This window comes from Biomphalaria glabrata, chromosome 4 (genome assembly GCF_947242115.1).
Source record: "Biomphalaria glabrata chromosome 4, xgBioGlab47.1, whole genome shotgun sequence".
NCBI lineage: Eukaryota > Metazoa > Mollusca > Gastropoda > Planorbidae > Biomphalaria > Biomphalaria glabrata.
The window spans coordinates 32,121,902-32,138,163 of NC_074714.1; the positions used below are offsets into that span (position 1 = coordinate 32,121,902).

At 32.0% G+C, this 16,262-nt stretch overlaps 2 protein-coding genes across 8 annotated transcripts in view; one reads left to right on the forward strand and one right to left on the reverse strand.

The window, feature by feature from the left end:
- Positions 1-240: 240 nt before the first annotated feature.
- Positions 241-6,516, forward strand: LOC106071604 (histone H1, gonadal-like). Of its 2 annotated transcripts, XM_013231745.2 has the most exons (6): positions 241-380; positions 3,741-3,817; positions 4,049-4,114; positions 4,201-4,284; positions 4,705-4,774; positions 5,670-6,516. In XM_013231745.2, exons 2-6 carry the CDS (start codon positions 3,758-3,760, stop codon positions 5,684-5,686), a joined length of 297 nt encoding a protein of 98 aa, XP_013087199.1. In that variant the 5' UTR covers positions 241-380; positions 3,741-3,757; the 3' UTR covers positions 5,687-6,516. The 2 variants fall into 2 exon arrangements, with proteins under 2 accessions (XP_013087199.1, XP_013087201.1); XM_013231747.2 differs by lacking the exon at positions 4,705-4,774 and having other exon boundaries at positions 242-380.
- Positions 5,973-16,262, reverse strand: part of LOC106071603 (uncharacterized) — a 190,247-nt gene continuing 179,957 nt past the window's right edge. For all 6 annotated transcript variants that reach the window (XM_056027222.1, XM_056027223.1, XM_056027225.1 and 3 more), the window contains one exon: positions 5,973-15,546. In XM_056027222.1, coding sequence (XP_055883197.1) covers positions 15,379-15,546 — 168 coding nt within the window. In that variant the 3' untranslated portion in view covers positions 5,973-15,378. The remainder of the gene's footprint in view (positions 15,547-16,262) is intronic.

A 16,262-nucleotide genomic window follows, 5' to 3' on the forward strand; every position in this document is an offset into this window, starting at 1 on the left:
CAGAATGTCTAAACGTAACACCGAAGTATTAATTTCCAGGCCTAAATAAATGTTATTAAAATGAGATTTGGCGGATGAGTATATGCATTTTACTAAAGTTAATATCTTTCTTACTGCGCATGCAAAATAGAAACCCAAAATAATATTTTTACACTAATGAAATTACAAAACTAAATGGAATAAATAAAAACATTTAAATAAAAAAATTACACATATAATAAACAATTTAAAAAGTATAATTAATTCAACAATTTTCAGAGAAATATTGGACGAGACTTTGTGAGACTGCGCCACTATTTGGTTGGCGTCCACCACCATTTGCGCGCTCTTTTACACTAACGTTTGTTGGAAAGGCGAGCGAGCTTAGCGTTCTTCTTGTGGTAAGGAATAATTTGTCTTCTAATGCATTTACAAATCAATTTATCTTCTAGACCTATGTGTTATTGCTGCATATTTTACTTAAATTAACCAAGACATCTTTGCACATAAGTTAAGTTGTTGCTGAGAACGCATTAATTTCCTTTCTGAGTTCTCCGTCGGGCTCAGCGAATATATTTTCATCTTGAACCACCATTTTATTTACCGGCTCTGATTCTGATAGATCTAATTCATCATAAACTATAATAAAACTAAACTACCACCAATTTTATTATCTAGGCTAGAATCATAGATCTAGGTCTAGATAATAAAATTGCTTCCTTTAGTAGATAAATTATAGATCTAGATCTGTATTTTATAGAACTAGATCTAGATCTAGTTACTAGTCTATATAAAGACAGCCCTATGACCTATCTCAATCTGACATGTATCCTATGAAATATGTACTGACTTGTCATGACTTATGGTTGTGTCAATATGAATATGTCTATGTCACTTATGATTTTTTTTTATCATATTCATAGTAATATCAATATGCCTACTTTTAATTAGGCTTAGCTGGCCTCGTCTACAGAAAGTCCAAGTGTAGGTGAACCTTTTTATTTAGGGAGGTGAAATAAAAAATTGATCTTTGAAAAAATAATTTTTCGTTAGTACATCATTAAAATACTTATAAAGAACTTTCCAATGGTGTTTAAATTATGACTGTATGTAGTCCAATAGTTAGAAAGTTATGATTTTTTTGTGTCGTTTTGGCCTAACATTGTTGACATGGAACAAGTAAGATGAGTCATCATGATAGCGTCTCTCTCGCTAAGCCAGCGAGACACACCCCCCGCTCAAAAAGTTAAAAAGTTGGAATTGAGTTTCGTAGAGGATAAATCTACTTATTAAATAAGAAATTTAATAGTAGATTTAGTATTCATAGTGAATTTCTAGCTCACAAATCTGATTTCATTTATATTTATGAACTTTACTTGTTTAAAATGTAAATATTGATGAAATAAACAAATTATTGGGTCTAGATCTACAAGAATTGTCAGAGAGGCGGGGACAAAATGGCGGCGTTCTGATGGCAGAAAATAAAATATTTAAAAAGTGGGATCAAAATCGTCTGAAACAATTATTTTTCAAATGCGCTTTATAATTCATGCGACGATGATTAGTACATAAAATCTATTTGAATATATCCAGAATATTAGGCCTTACATGGCCTCCAGTGGTTTTACATTGATGATGAAATTTTCTTATCAAAATTCAGTAAATTCTGAAAATCCCATAGCCCCCAATGGTAAACCGTATTTTCAAGTTTTTGAGCGATGCGACGGAGATATCGAGATAAAACTTGGCAGAATTATAGCCAGGCATGATATCTACCATGGGAAAAAAAATGAATCATTGATCATTTTCCTGGACCCTGTATTGCTAAAAACAAAAAATGAGTATTTTTGATAAGAAATTAAAAAATTATAAATAACTTTAAAACAAAGCCGTAATTAAGCTTTATATAGGCCATGGTCTAAAGTAATCGATAACAAATTGGCCTCACTTGCACATTTATAACACATAAGTGTTAAAAATGTGCAAGTGAAGCCAATGCAAAAAAAAGTCGAAAACGCAATCTCAACTTTATCGGTCATTTTTTACTTCCGCACTTCCGTTTTTTTTCCGCTAACTATTTTATTTAGATGTAGTGATTCTATCATTCTATGAGTTCCCCTGCCCTACATCCTTTTTTTTTTTAAGCTGGCCAAGGCTCAAGCTGTTCATACCATTCTCATTGGTTGTCAACTAATGATGTAGACTAAAATATTCTAGTCTAGATACTAAGATAGAGTAAAAAAAAGAGTTAATCGGACAAGCTAAGCCAATCCCCGGCCATTTTTTGCGTTCAAAATTCATAACTCTAATGGTCTGACCTATGAAAAAACTATGATGGCGTTAATGAATTCGTCATCCTTTTGTCTATAATAATAGCTATTTTGTTATGTATCACTAGATTCTAGATATCTATATCTACTCATAGTTAAACTTAATTCTGATGTGAAGAGGGGTAGGGCCAGTTTTCTCATGCGTAAAAGTTATCTGCTTGATTTTTTCCCCCCTGTAAAAGTTGTTGGCTGGTATGGAAATTGATGGCACATCAACGGAAATAGATCTGTATATAAAACTTTATTATTAAGAAATTTCATTCTTAATTTTATGTTGTACTATAGCGAAACGACAAGCCATTGTCACTTCCCACATTCAACGTTTTCATTCTCAGCTTGTAACTGACGTCACACCAAGGCCACTACTTTGGGCCTAACCCAGCTGTTCGTGCTAGGGAAAAAAATCGTCTGTTATGAGGGCTATGAGGAGGAATCTTCTCTCTACCTTTTTGTCTCTACAGGGTATTTTTTTCCTGCAGCACAACTCCACTGGTTATTTCCCTTTGACTCGTGTCATATGACAATATGTTTTCTTATTCAGAAAGGGTAAAACTTATTGGCCACCCCCTAGGTAAAACTTATTGGCCCCTCCACCCCATTTACATGTTTAAGTGGGAAATGAGTCTGGGTTGTGAAATATATCTGTTGCTATGTCTATTCAGAAGCATTATATCTGGGTTTTAAGTGGCTAATGCATCTAGAGACTTAAAAAATCGTGTTGACCCCAGACCCTATTTCTTTCTTCCCCTTGGGAAAAAAGTCAGTTCTACAGTAGTCAATAAAAAAGGGAGCTGTATGTGTTGGAAGAGTGACGAAATGGTGCATGCACAATATTAATGAGGAAGTTGGGTAGTAAAGAAGATATAATACACTGAGGTGTCCGTTAAGCAAGATGAAACCCGGGTGGCATCAAACATCTTTTACTCAAGAAATCTAGACATCGAGATAGATACAAGTGTCAGAAATTAACACGCTAAAATTCGTTATAGTTGTTTAACTCCCAATTAAATAGCTTCAGACTCAATGCACAACATATTTTATATAAAACACTTGTTTCCTTATGTGTTTTTATGCCAAATTTACAAATATACAAGTCTTAGTTCTGATGAGTTATCAGACTTGGGGGCATACGTAAGCCAGTGGCCCTTCTCCTTCATTTCTGGAAGATAAAAATTCCATTCTCTTGATGTTTGACATGATCTTGAACTCTGCCTTTACTAGAAAAACATGCCAGAAGTGAAGAAAATGGGTACATGCACAGTAGCAATTTAGGTTCTGTTGTTAACTTTCAAATAAAGTTAAGTAATAATGTGAACTGACTGAGCGTATACAAATCTTGACTGTTCCAGCCCTGCCCTTTCTCCTGATCTAGTCTTGTATCTAAAGTCATTGCTTCATAGATCTAATTTTTTTTTTTTTTTTTTGTTGCAGTGATTAAAAAACAGACAATGCCTAAAAGGAAAGTCGCAGCCGCTGCCCCAGCAACTGATTCTGCTGCAGATGCAGAGGTAAATAAGCAATTTATTTTTGTATGTAAATGTTAGATTTTTAGATAAAGAGTTTACTTGATTGTGGAGTAAAGGTTAAGCTCCTTTGGTCTTTAGTAAGGCAAAATATACATTAAAGCATAGTGTTAGATTAACCTTTTTTTAAAAAAAATAATAGTCATCACTGTTAAGTACCTAAGTTTGATGATTATGGAACACGTTCATTTTATTTACCTATTGTTTGTCTTCTAGCCTGTAGCTGATGCTGAAGCTCCTGCCCCTGAGTCCCCAAAGAAGACCAAAGAATCTCCTGCTAAGGTAAGTATTTGTCTTATTTTATCTACCTACCATTAATTCTATAAGTACTTTTGAACAGATATATTATTAACATTTTTTTTAACTAGGAAAAACCCAAACAGAAAGAAGCTGAAGAGAAACCTAAATCAGCCAGAGGTAGAGGTAGACCCAAAGGTTCCACTGGAAGCAAAGTAAGTTTTGTTTCTTCCCATTCATAACTGAAAAGTACAGTAATACCTTAAGTAAATTACTACCTACCTTGTAATTCTTTTAGGTTTACTGTGCTTTTTCCTGTTTACTAATTAAAAGTATAGCTTTTATGTTCTATGCTATTTTAATTATTGCTATTTAGTGAGGTATATTTTTTTTTTCTAGTGCATGAGTAAAGTTGGCATTTGTGACATATTCCCTCACATGGTGCAAACATTCATATATTGACTAGCCCGTGACTTCTGTAACCCAAAATTTAAATTATTATATGTAATTCTTTTGTGAGTGCATTAACATTTTTATGCCGAAGCACTTTTCACACACTGTTATGCAATTGGTAGAGATAAGTTTCTAAATAATGAGTATTTATCATAATCACCAAAACGAAAATGAATTTTTAGGATTCAACCGCTAAAAAGCCCAAGGTCCCAGGACGTGGTCGTGGAAGGCCCAAGGGAGCATCAAAGAAAAGTAAGCGCTTCCCTCCCCTCCCTCCATGACAGTTAATGACATTGGCATGTTTTGACTAAGTTAGCTACTAATACATATTAACAATAACATTCTTGTTACTTGACCCTGGTAATAAAACAAGCTTTAAATTTTAACAATCAAACTGAAACACTTCAAAATTAATTTTTTAAGATTTTGTTAATATTGTCCTGTTACATTACACCTTGCTTATACATGATAGTTTTGCTGTTACAATTCAGTAGTCATCCAATTAACTAGTACTGTCTGTTGTACTAAATTTATCAAAAGTAATTTAAGCTGGAAGTAAAACTATTGATTTTATCCTCTAAGGAAAGGAAGAAATTGTAAAAGATATAAATATGGAGGCTACATGTTTTCTAACATTTATTTCTTCACTTTCTCAATCTTGCATACACATGAAATGTCTTATTGTCAAATACTAGCAAAGTAAGATAAAATGAAGGGAGAGTTGGGGGGACTTACTAACATTGTTATACTAATTTGTGTTTTCTCATAACTGACCTGTGTTCATCACTCTAAAAGGTTCACAAAAGTAATGGATTGTTATTTAGGGTATGATAGAATATAAATTAATTAATATAATGCATTTTTTTTTTTCCATTGTTACATAAAATCTTAATTCATATACTTTGTTAGATAGTAACTGTTAAGTGTTACCATTTAAAGTTTTCTAGTATACAAAAACAACCTTTTGGCAAGTAATTTAATAATGGTTTTATTCAAAATATGCTTACTAATATGCCAAATTATTGGTAAACACCAGGTCTCACATCAAGTTATAAAACTCCATTCTTAGAACTAGCATCTTTATAGACATTGTATAGCTATTGTGTAAATGGTTTGTATAAGAAACTTTTTTTTTTGTTTTCTTTAGAAGAAGAAGAGTCCTAAAAAGAAGTGAGCATGGGAGCTCTTCTAATTGGCAGCTTCAAGAAGGAACCCTGGGATACAACAAAATGAGAGACAATTTCAAGACTATTTTTAACCTGGAATATGTTTGTGTAGCTAAGTATTGTGCTGGCCTGTTGTAACTTTCTTGTAAGTGCATTTTTTTACTGTCAATACTATTGTTAAGTGCCATGGAATGTGAAGACGTGCTGCATTTATTTAGTTTGATTCCATGGAAACATATGTGCACAAGGTAAATCAATTAGATATTTAACAAGATATGAATAGAATTTTTAATGTTTTTTTTTTTTATACATCTACTAGGCTTAAAATAGAAGCCTTTTTTTTTTTATTATTACATAATCAACTTTCATTTTAGGACATTTTCATACGTAAGATTGCTATATGCCCTGAGATTTTTATTTGCGCCATTTTTCTATTTAAAAAAACACGTTTGTGTGCATGTTTCAATTGACCTCTCGTATAAGATCCAGTCCCTTTTTGTTTCTGCTGTTGATGCATTGTTTACACCAGTCATTATCATATTTGTTGTATTTTTTTCCTTTAGATAGTAATCTCAATGTCTCCATTGATTTTTCTCTCATTGTATTATAGTCATTGTTTGCATCATGTATTTCCTGTAGTTTTGTTTTTAGGCTTGTTCACACTGCCAGCCTGATATTGGTATAGTTTATATCATCATCCATGTAGGGGGAATTTTCTTTACCTGTTATCTAAATGCTGGAATTGGAGAGTTGCATTTTTAAACATTTTAAGAGAAACTTAGGGCATGTTGTCTTGTATTTTTTTTTTTTTTTTTTTTTTTTACCATTGACACAGTTCATTTTTAATCACTTTGAATAAATACACTGAAATAATCTAAAGCTTGTTGGTTTTATTTCATTATAACTATTTATGGTTGTTTGATATTAATAGCAATGATTATCATGAAAATATAGTATTTGTCTAGGTGCAAGGAGAGAGCCAGATTTGGCCATGGAATGTGAATTGTTGAATTTTATGAAACCTGAAAAAAAATTTGTTATTGAAATTGACTTACAGGATCTGACTTTAAAATTAATATTTGTGTAGGGCCAAAAAAAAAAAAAAATTGTTCTATGTTGGCTAATATTCTAGTAGTGCAGTAATTGACAATCCATAAGTAGTCCTATTGAATTCACAGTATATTAAATACAAAATAACTAAAAAGGTGTGCATTATCTTAAATTTTTTTTTTTTCAATGAAATATTGATTACATTTATTGCAAGCAACTAATAGACTATCCATGATGTAAGTTCTCACATTCAGATGTAGGCTACACAACACTAGTTAACACATTTAATTGAGAACTTAATAGACTAGTAATTCCCAAGCACTTTTCACACAAAGTACAACCCTTTCATGTTAATCACTGTACTGAGTAAGATACATCAACTAAATTATATATAGTACTAAAATGTGAAATTTATCACGTATTTTATAAAATCCAGGTTCTTCCACTGGTGAAATTAGAGGGGTGTATTTTAGTGGAGAAATTACATAAAGTTAACAGAAACTCACTATAAGTATATGACCTTGATTGTTTTACCAGCCCTCCTCCATGTCAAATGCAATTATTAGCAATAATAAAATGGAAATAGTAATAGTTTATAGTCTTCCACCCCTTCCCTTTTCTGCACACAAAAAAAAAACAGGCTTTTACAGGAGAGTCATTTTTTAATGGAATTCCTCAGGATCTAAAATTTAATATTTTGGCATGAATTTGTTGCAGTTATTTAAGGAAAGGCTTTATATTGGAAAATAAAGAATTCACAAGAAACTTGTGTAAGGGGAACAAATGAGATTAGTTTTAAGCCCAAATACTTTTTCCTAGTCCTTTTCTGAATCTTAGATTTTTCTAAAATAAATAAATTTAGGCCTAACATTAAATAAATGTGAGCATATTTCATGAAACTCTCAATCTAAATCAGCTTTTCTCACTTGTGGGCCACATTTTTACTGGTGTGGCTTAAAGGTATCTTTTTTTTTTCCTAGGAGAAAAACTTGGTTATATCTGCAATGTAGTTATGACCTATATATTTATGTTTGAATATTTATCAAGTAAAAGCATTTTTCAAAAGGTTTTAATATGTATCTGCCCAGACCAATTTTGCTCGTTTGGTACATATTAAAAGGTGAAATTTCCCCAGAGTGTTTAACCATGGATACGGAAATTCTGTTGACCTCTTCTGCTGACCAAAACAGGCATATTACAAGAGGTTTTGCTTAACATGAAAATCATCTTAGTATGAATATGCCAATAAAGACATACTTATGCTACATGGGGTCTTGATTGTCACTGACACTTTCCTCTCACCTTAATTTATTTCACCTCATAGGTTGGAAAGTGGACTGTAGACATCAGGAGATTTGGGTTTGAGTATGCAAGAATGCAGAAAACGCTTATTGTCAAGGCTCCACTCTGAACTCCACTGGGAAGCTTACAGCCTTCCCCCCAGACCCCCTAGGAGAGGCATCAACGTAATTTTTTGTTCTGCAGAAGATTTAGAAACGCTGATCTAAATTTATATATATATATACAGTTCTTTTTTTTGTGACGGGGCGTACCAGCACCTTTTTCAATGTCAGGGAAAAAATTACTTTTCTTGTATTTTAACGGTTATTAGTAGTTAAAAGCTAGGCAATCCATCACTGCGAAGCAGAACGTTTTGGCTCGAAGGTCGTATTGGCGCGAAATGTTTTGGTCATATTATTTACATAAATTGTATTATTTCTTTTAAAAGAAAAATACATATCTATGTTTTGTATATGTGTTTGTGTTTAGACATTTTTATGTACAGAACAAGAGATATTTTTTTTTCATTATTTATGGTACCGACATCAAAGTTTGTTATTTAATTATTGTTAAAGCACTAACATTATACAAGACCAAGCAGCCATCCATACTTCACAGTACGCATGCATGAAATAGTCAAAGTTATTAAAACATTTTTTTTCTTGTGGGGGTGTATACTTTGTTTATATAGGTATAATATATTGAAAAATATATTTGTAAACACATTTTGAAGCGTAAAATATTAGTACCGGTAGTTTTATACATTATGTAATAAGTTATTTGAGTATTTATTTTTATATAACAAAATTTATTTTATGTTAACTTTAACAATGTCCATTAATCAATGTGATTTATCATTTTGTGTTTTCCTTGCTTCGACTGGACTTTTCTCATTGTTTATAAAGACTGCCACATGTTTTCAGTAAGAAATATAATAGGATGAAATGGCGAAAGTTTTGCCAGTCTGTCAGCAAGCTGGACAAAGGATTAGTGAATGTTCCAAACTACACATGCTTATAAAGACGTAGGGCAGAGAGGGGTAGGCCTTGGGCCGCTCTTGGAAATAAAGATTAAGGATTATGAATTCACACCTAGGGAGTCAAAAGAAGCGCTAGAAACAGATAGTCGTCTTACCCGTGACAGAGTATGCACAAGGAGTGAAATGTGCACAGAAGAGAGGGGGCAGGTTAGGTATCACAGGTAATGACCAGTCAGAAGGCGATGATTGCTAGTGCTCGGTGCTGGTCGTCTTCATTTATTAGACTTTTCCTGTGTCAAGGGGAGATGTGTCACATAAATCACCCCTACCCACTTTCTCAAGCTATATTTTGTAAAAGTATCTTAGCTTGTTGGGATATTAAACTGATGTCAATTCTTTTTTTTTATGTCTTTTGGAAAGAAATTGAAGATTGTCATCTAGTGCGCTTAGCAAAACTCACATATAATTAAAGGGGAGGTGCATGTCATTACCATTCAGGAACCTGATTTATTATATATTCATGAAATAAACAAAACAACAATTCGCTGGATGGTTTTAGAATACGTACTATACACACAATATTATTGTAAGGTTAAATAAATAAACATTGTTATAAAAGCTAGGTGCTTATTAAATTATCGTCAAATTAGATCTCGAGCCAAAACGTCACGTACCGCCATCACTTGCACATATTTCATTTTACAAAAAAAGCACTGTATATATATATATACACCTATAAAAGTATATACCGATATACTGTATGTGTATATATAGATATACCAGTGCTTTACATGGCATTTGATTTGGAAAAATTTTTTGGGTCTGAACTAGCTAGGAAAATTATGTCCAACAAACAAACAAAAATTAAAATTTCATTAAAAAAAAAGACTCACTTGAATTAGCCACGTTTGTATGATTTGTATGATGTACTGGTACCAGAAAAAGAATTATTTCTTTGTAAATTAAAAGTGTACGGAAAATTAGAAAAATGGCTGCATACATGTTAGGAATCCCAGGCTTATATGTACAGCATATCAAAATGAAACATCAATTTACTATTAAAAGAACAGTACCCGGTACTACAAGTGAGAACATTATCTGTATTATACCAGAAGTGAAAATAAAGTTTGAAACCAAAATGCTTAAAGTAGGAAACTTTTGTAAAATAGGCCTATACCGGTATGTAAATTTTTCTAGAGTTCATTGGTTCAAAAATAACACAAAACTAAGGTTGCACCGAATAGTAGCTCTGGCCAAATATTCAACCATTTTGGGCACCAGCCAAATATCACTGTTGACCAGTAAAAAGTACACTGTTGTATTTCCCCCCCCCTTTTTTTTTTTTTTAGTTCGTCACATTGACTTTATACATAGCAGCACAGGTGACCACATTAAGACAACATGATGACACTGTCTAGAGTCACATCTTATAAGTAAAAGGAGATATATCTCAATTAGGGGCGCTGGAGTACACAATGCACAACCCCTACTACTGTTTCACAAACTAGGACTATATATAACAATATTTTATTAGTGATGCTAACTGAATCAAATTTTAGAAATTAAAATATAACTAAGTACTTTGAAAATAAAGTTATATAATCACCACTTGAAAAAAAAACTAATTAAAGTTTGAGAACTTTCTTAATTTTGTATTGTTTGAACTAGACCTAGCTAATCTATCTGACTGTAGGCCTACGGTTCGATATAATTCTTTTATTATTGCAGAAGTTTTTCTCCAAAAATAAAATCAGTACCGGAAATAAGGATGAGGTTTCTTACATATGTTCTTGCACAATAAAAAAAAAGTTGTGTGTATAGTTTTGCCTTGAATTAAAACATTTAAAAAGAAAAGGCTACTTTCATTTTTTAATTCTATTGACTTATTATATAACAGAAAACCTTACAGTAAAGTTTAAAATCTCATAAAAGATTGAGTCAAACATTTACATCTAGTAACCAAAGAAAAAAAATTGGCAGAAGTGTTAAGAAACCTCTGTAACGTGTAAGGATAGAATAGGTCTACATGCTTGACTAACCATGACAATGTGTTCTTTTATTGCCAGACCACTCAATGTACAACAAACACTATTGCATATCCCTAAGGAAAAAACATTTGATGGTCATCACCATCATCAACTATACACATTACACTAGGCTTACATGTCACGACATGTGTAGCTTGACCAGGTTGTTAAAATCAGACATGCTTTGGTACCATCAAAGGTTGAAGCCAGAAATAGATGTACCGTACAGGATGTTCCTACTGTTAATAAAATATTAATGGTTAAAGGGAAACTCCGATGGTTTTGACAATTTTTTAATTTAATATGTGTTTTGATTTACAGATAATGAATATATGATTCTTTTTTTTTTCTTTGCAATAATAACTTAGTAATTGATGTTTTTCCGATGTAATTTTCCTGCGCATCCAAAACAGTCAGACTTTCACCGGGTTTCTATGTGACGTCACAAATGTGTTATAATCTATTGACTTATTGTATAACAGGAGACCATACAGCAAAGTTTACATTCTCGTAAAAGAAATATATCTTGGTCTATGCAGTTAGATCTAGGATCTTGTAAGCAAAAAAAAAAAAAAAAATGCGTATTAAAAGTAGATTTACATGCTTGACTAACCACGGCAGTGTGTATTTTCTCGCCAGACCACTCAACACACAACAAACACTATCGCTTGGTTGTCTTGTCATGACCGACTACACGTAGTCTCAACTAGCCTTACACTGACCAGTTTGTTCGAATCAGTCAGACCGTGACCGGTCAGACACACAATCTATTTACTTCTTGGGACAGAGAGAGGCTTAGATGAAAATGTTACACTTTTTCTCGAGTTGATTATCCTAATACTTTTAGATCTATCTATACATTTATAGGGACTGTATCATAGCTCTGGACTAGGCCGTCACTAAGCCTAACAGCTACTGTAAGAATGAAGCGATACGATTGGTTAAATCTAGTTTCTCTTTCAGTATTGTTGAGGGAAGTGACGTATGAACTAGCTTAAAAAAACAAAATCTCATAGAACCCCGTTTTTTTTTAGATGTCAAGAATTTACTGACTAATTTATTAAATATTAATGTTTCTAAGCATTTAAATAAAAAATGGTAAAATGTTTACTATTACAACTTTTTACGCAGAATTTAAATATGTCAATAACTCAAATTTGAAAAACCGTCAGAGTTTCCCTTTAATGGTCTGAAATACATGAACACAGGGACACGACTTTTTCGTTCACGCAACAACTTGATTCTCTCAACAATTCGTTCACCTGACATATCGTTCACAGACAACTTGTTCACGACAAATCGTTCAAAACAAGTTGTCGTGAACAAATTGTTTGTGAGCAATTTGTCGGTGAGCAATATGTCGGGTGAACGAATTGTCAGAACGAAAAGTCGGGTGAAGGAAAAGTCGTGAACGAAATGTCAGTGAACGAATTGTCGTGGAACCCATGAACACATACATCTACCCACTATACAACCCAGACTGCACTTTACCTTTGAGAGATTTACATTAGTTAAATATACATTTACATATATGTACATTGACCATCCACACATCCCTTTTACAGTTGATGGCCTCATAGATACACATGACCCTCATATGTTACACAGATTAGCTTGTGATGGTCAATCTGTTAATAAATGTTTTTAAACTCATTAATCAGTACTGTGATTGTTAAAACAAATATAAAAGTAAAAAAAAAACTTAATATGAATATAGGTATGTTATTTACAAGTTTTGCAAAATTAATTACAAGACATGTAGGTATCCGGCTCTGGTCGGATATCATATTTTTACTATTTGGCTCCGGCCAAATATAAAAAAACTACCATTTGGTGCAACCCTACTATAAACTAAGTGACACTAAATTACAGAAATGTTAGAAATGAAGCTTAAGGTTAAGTCCAAGCCTAAAGCCTCTGCTGCATGGGAGCAGAGTTCAAACTTAAAACCACTGTGAGAACAGTCTTATATTAATAATTACAAATCAAACCCAATCATTACACTTAAGAAAAATATTATCAACTCATCTATATCTCCAGTGCTACATATAAAAACAACAACACCATTGTACAATTCCCATGTACAGTGTACACTACCTAGACAAACATTAACTATCGCTAAATGTTTTTTTTCTTGTATGTACATTTATCTGTCCCTGTTTTAACAATCACATCTTTCACCTGATGATCACAGCAAATAAATACATAAACACACTAATGAATGAATAATACACAATATGCTTTGTATATGACTAATAAAAAGATCACAACCAAACCAAAACAAACAGGAAAGATGGAATGGTTTATATATATATATATATATATATTTTAAAGAAACCTTTGAGCTTCTTGTACATTGGATACAAAATTGAACGTAATGGGGAAAAACTAAACTTACTGTTGCTATAGCTGTTATGGAAGAAAGCAGTAACTTGTAATGAAGAACTACTTTGTGGTACATATACACCCTTGATGGATATGGATAGCAATTCATGAGAATACAAAATAAACATGTAACTTCAGCGAAAAAAAAATAATTTTAAAAGGCTGATGAGTCATTGCCTCAAGCTTCCAAAAGTGAAGAAACAAGTAAAACTTCAACTAAACTGCCATTATTTAAATCAGTGGTTTCTTTTTTTTTATAAGTAAATTTAGATTTTTTTTTCAATAAACATTTTAGTGTCAGAATTCCTGGGGGATGGTTGGGGAAGACATTGATAGTGCAAATACCGGTAAACAAAATTCCAATCCCACGATTAAAATGCAATCCAAACTGTACATGATACCACTGGCCAGCCAGCCAAAAATTGTGGAACTCAGTTTGAATTAGAAGTAATTATTTTATATCTAACAAAATATTTTTAAATATGTCTAAATAATGTATTTTTAAATTTCTGTTTTGTGTTATCAACTGCATGTCACTTATAATTAAATATTTCAATAACTATCTGGCTTACACTATCTCTCTATAGTTTTTAGACAGAGACAATTCAATTATTTAGATATTTCTAACATTGAGTTCTAATATTGTCTCAGTAGTAGCATAACATAAAATATCACTTCTATATCACATTTACTGATTACGATAAATATATCATATTACTGTGTGTATAGTTGATGAAACCTTTATGTACAAACACAAACAAATTGACCTACATATTTAAAACATCTTTGTAGTTTCTTTTTTAGTTTTTTTTACATTCAAAATGCGTAAGAGTTGAGCACAATACTTAAATACTAGAAAGAATTTTCCGACTAACACACAGGATATTTTACAAGTTATGCAAAATGAAGTGAATTACTCACCAAAAATAATACATATATGTATAACCAACAATTATAAAGTTAATAATAATTTACATATAATTGTCAAAAAAAATTTTTACAGCAAAGATCTCAAAATACATAATAAGCTCTAACATGGAACATTTGCTACATTCTCTCAGTCGATCCAAAGTGCATCAATCCAAATTTTTTAAAATTCACATTTTGTCTGTCCCTGGATGAGTCATTCATGCATTGCAAATATCAATCTTTAAACAAATATAACATTTAGTACACCTATAGTAATATAAATGTATACAGTAGTCCATCCTTTTATGAGTCTTGTTTCATTTTATATCTGTTAAGAATCTAAAATAATTCATTAGATTCTTTAACTTTTCTTTAACTTAATGGTATCATTTATTGTAATCATTTTGATTATATTAAAATATTGGGCCTAAACATTCAAAGATTGTACATTTTACTTTATTGGAGAAATGTCAAATTACCTAGACAGAAAATGTTGGGTCAAAGCTTTTTATTGCATTGTCAAAAAAGGTAGATAAAATTCACCAGAAATATAATTTGTAAACATATACCAGTAATTTGTAATAATAATTTTAGGGTCCTAGTGACTGAATGGTACATCTCTTGGCTTCCAAACTGAGCTATCCCGGGTTCAAGTCTAAGTCAAGACAGGGATTTTGAATTTCAGGATTTTTAGGACGCCCCTGAGTCCACCCAACATTAATGTCAACCTGACATTAGTTGGGGAAAAGTTAAGGTGGTTGGTCATTGTGCTGGTCACATGACACCTTTGTTATAGAAACAGGTGACCTTTAATAATGATCACAAGGTCTGAAAGGGGCACTTTACTCTAATTTTGTCCCTCAAATCAAATTGCCTATTAGAATTTCAATAATGAAACAAAAAATGATGTACATCCACAAAAATCTTGCTTTGATTGTTTCACACTTGCATATTATTAAGAAAGAAAATAAAAATTGAAGTTTAATTTTAAAGAACTAATTTAAGCAGGTTTAATTTTTTTATTTGTATTAAAATTTAACAAGTGGAGGCTAGTGTAAACTATTGATTATAATGCCTTACAAGGTAATCAAGGTCATCTTCATCATCTGTAGAGAAGTCCATTTGATCGAGTCTTGATAGGAGATTTTGTCCCTCGAGGTCTCCTGGGAGGTATGGGGGAATTTGTGGCAGATGATATCTCGCGGGAAGCCGAGGTTTCATTAGCATCTAAGGAAAAAGAAAAGAAAACTATATTGTATTTAAATTCAAATCAACTTGAGGAATACTCAGCAGATCTTACTCTGACAAAGTTACTTAAAAACATGCAACAAAATACAAATAATAAGTCAAAAATGAATTTAAACTTTTAAAGTTATTTCACTAATTAAAAAAAATAAAAAATTTAAAACTATTTTAAAGTAGCCACTCCTCTTAATGTACATCATTTACACTGCCAAAAATATGTAAATTGAACCTTTTTTTTTTCTTAAATAACTCCAACTAAATAAAAAATAATTAAAATACAGGTACCGGTATATAAAAATAACAATTTCAAACTACTTTTCGGATAGGGGATGAAAAAGAGTTTACTCTACAAAAATAAACCTAAAAAGAATTGACCAGGCTGATCTGAACTCATTTAAAATCACATGGAAGGTGTTATTACTGGTATGTGATGTATGCAATGATAATAACCCATAAGGCTGAGACAGTATACAAGACTTAAGTTAGTAATTTGGGAAACAACTTTTACTCAATGAACTTAATATTTGTAAAGTGTAAATACAAAATATTTCAATGTGCTTTGCCATCATGTTTTTTTTTATTCACATTGATTTTATATTGTGAAATGTGTGTTTGTTTTAAATGTTTCGGATGTTCCTTCAGAGTTGAAGATATTATCTACTTCCTAGTTCAAACCTCCCCCAGGATGATGAGGCATG

What these genes read in the sequence shown, in the direction of transcription:
- LOC106071604 (XM_013231745.2), top strand. Translation starts at nt 3,758, where the DNA reads ATGCCTAAAAGGAAAGTCGCAGCCGCTGCCCCAGCAACTGATTCTGCT. An exon ending in ATTCTGCTGCAGATGCAGAG is followed by an intron (nt 3,818 to 4,048) that starts GTAAATAAGCAA and finishes TTTGTCTTCTAG; the next exon opens with CCTGTAGCTGATGCTGAAGC. An exon ending in CCAAAGAATCTCCTGCTAAG is followed by an intron (nt 4,115 to 4,200) that starts GTAAGTATTTGT and finishes TTTTTTAACTAG; the next exon opens with GAAAAACCCAAACAGAAAGA.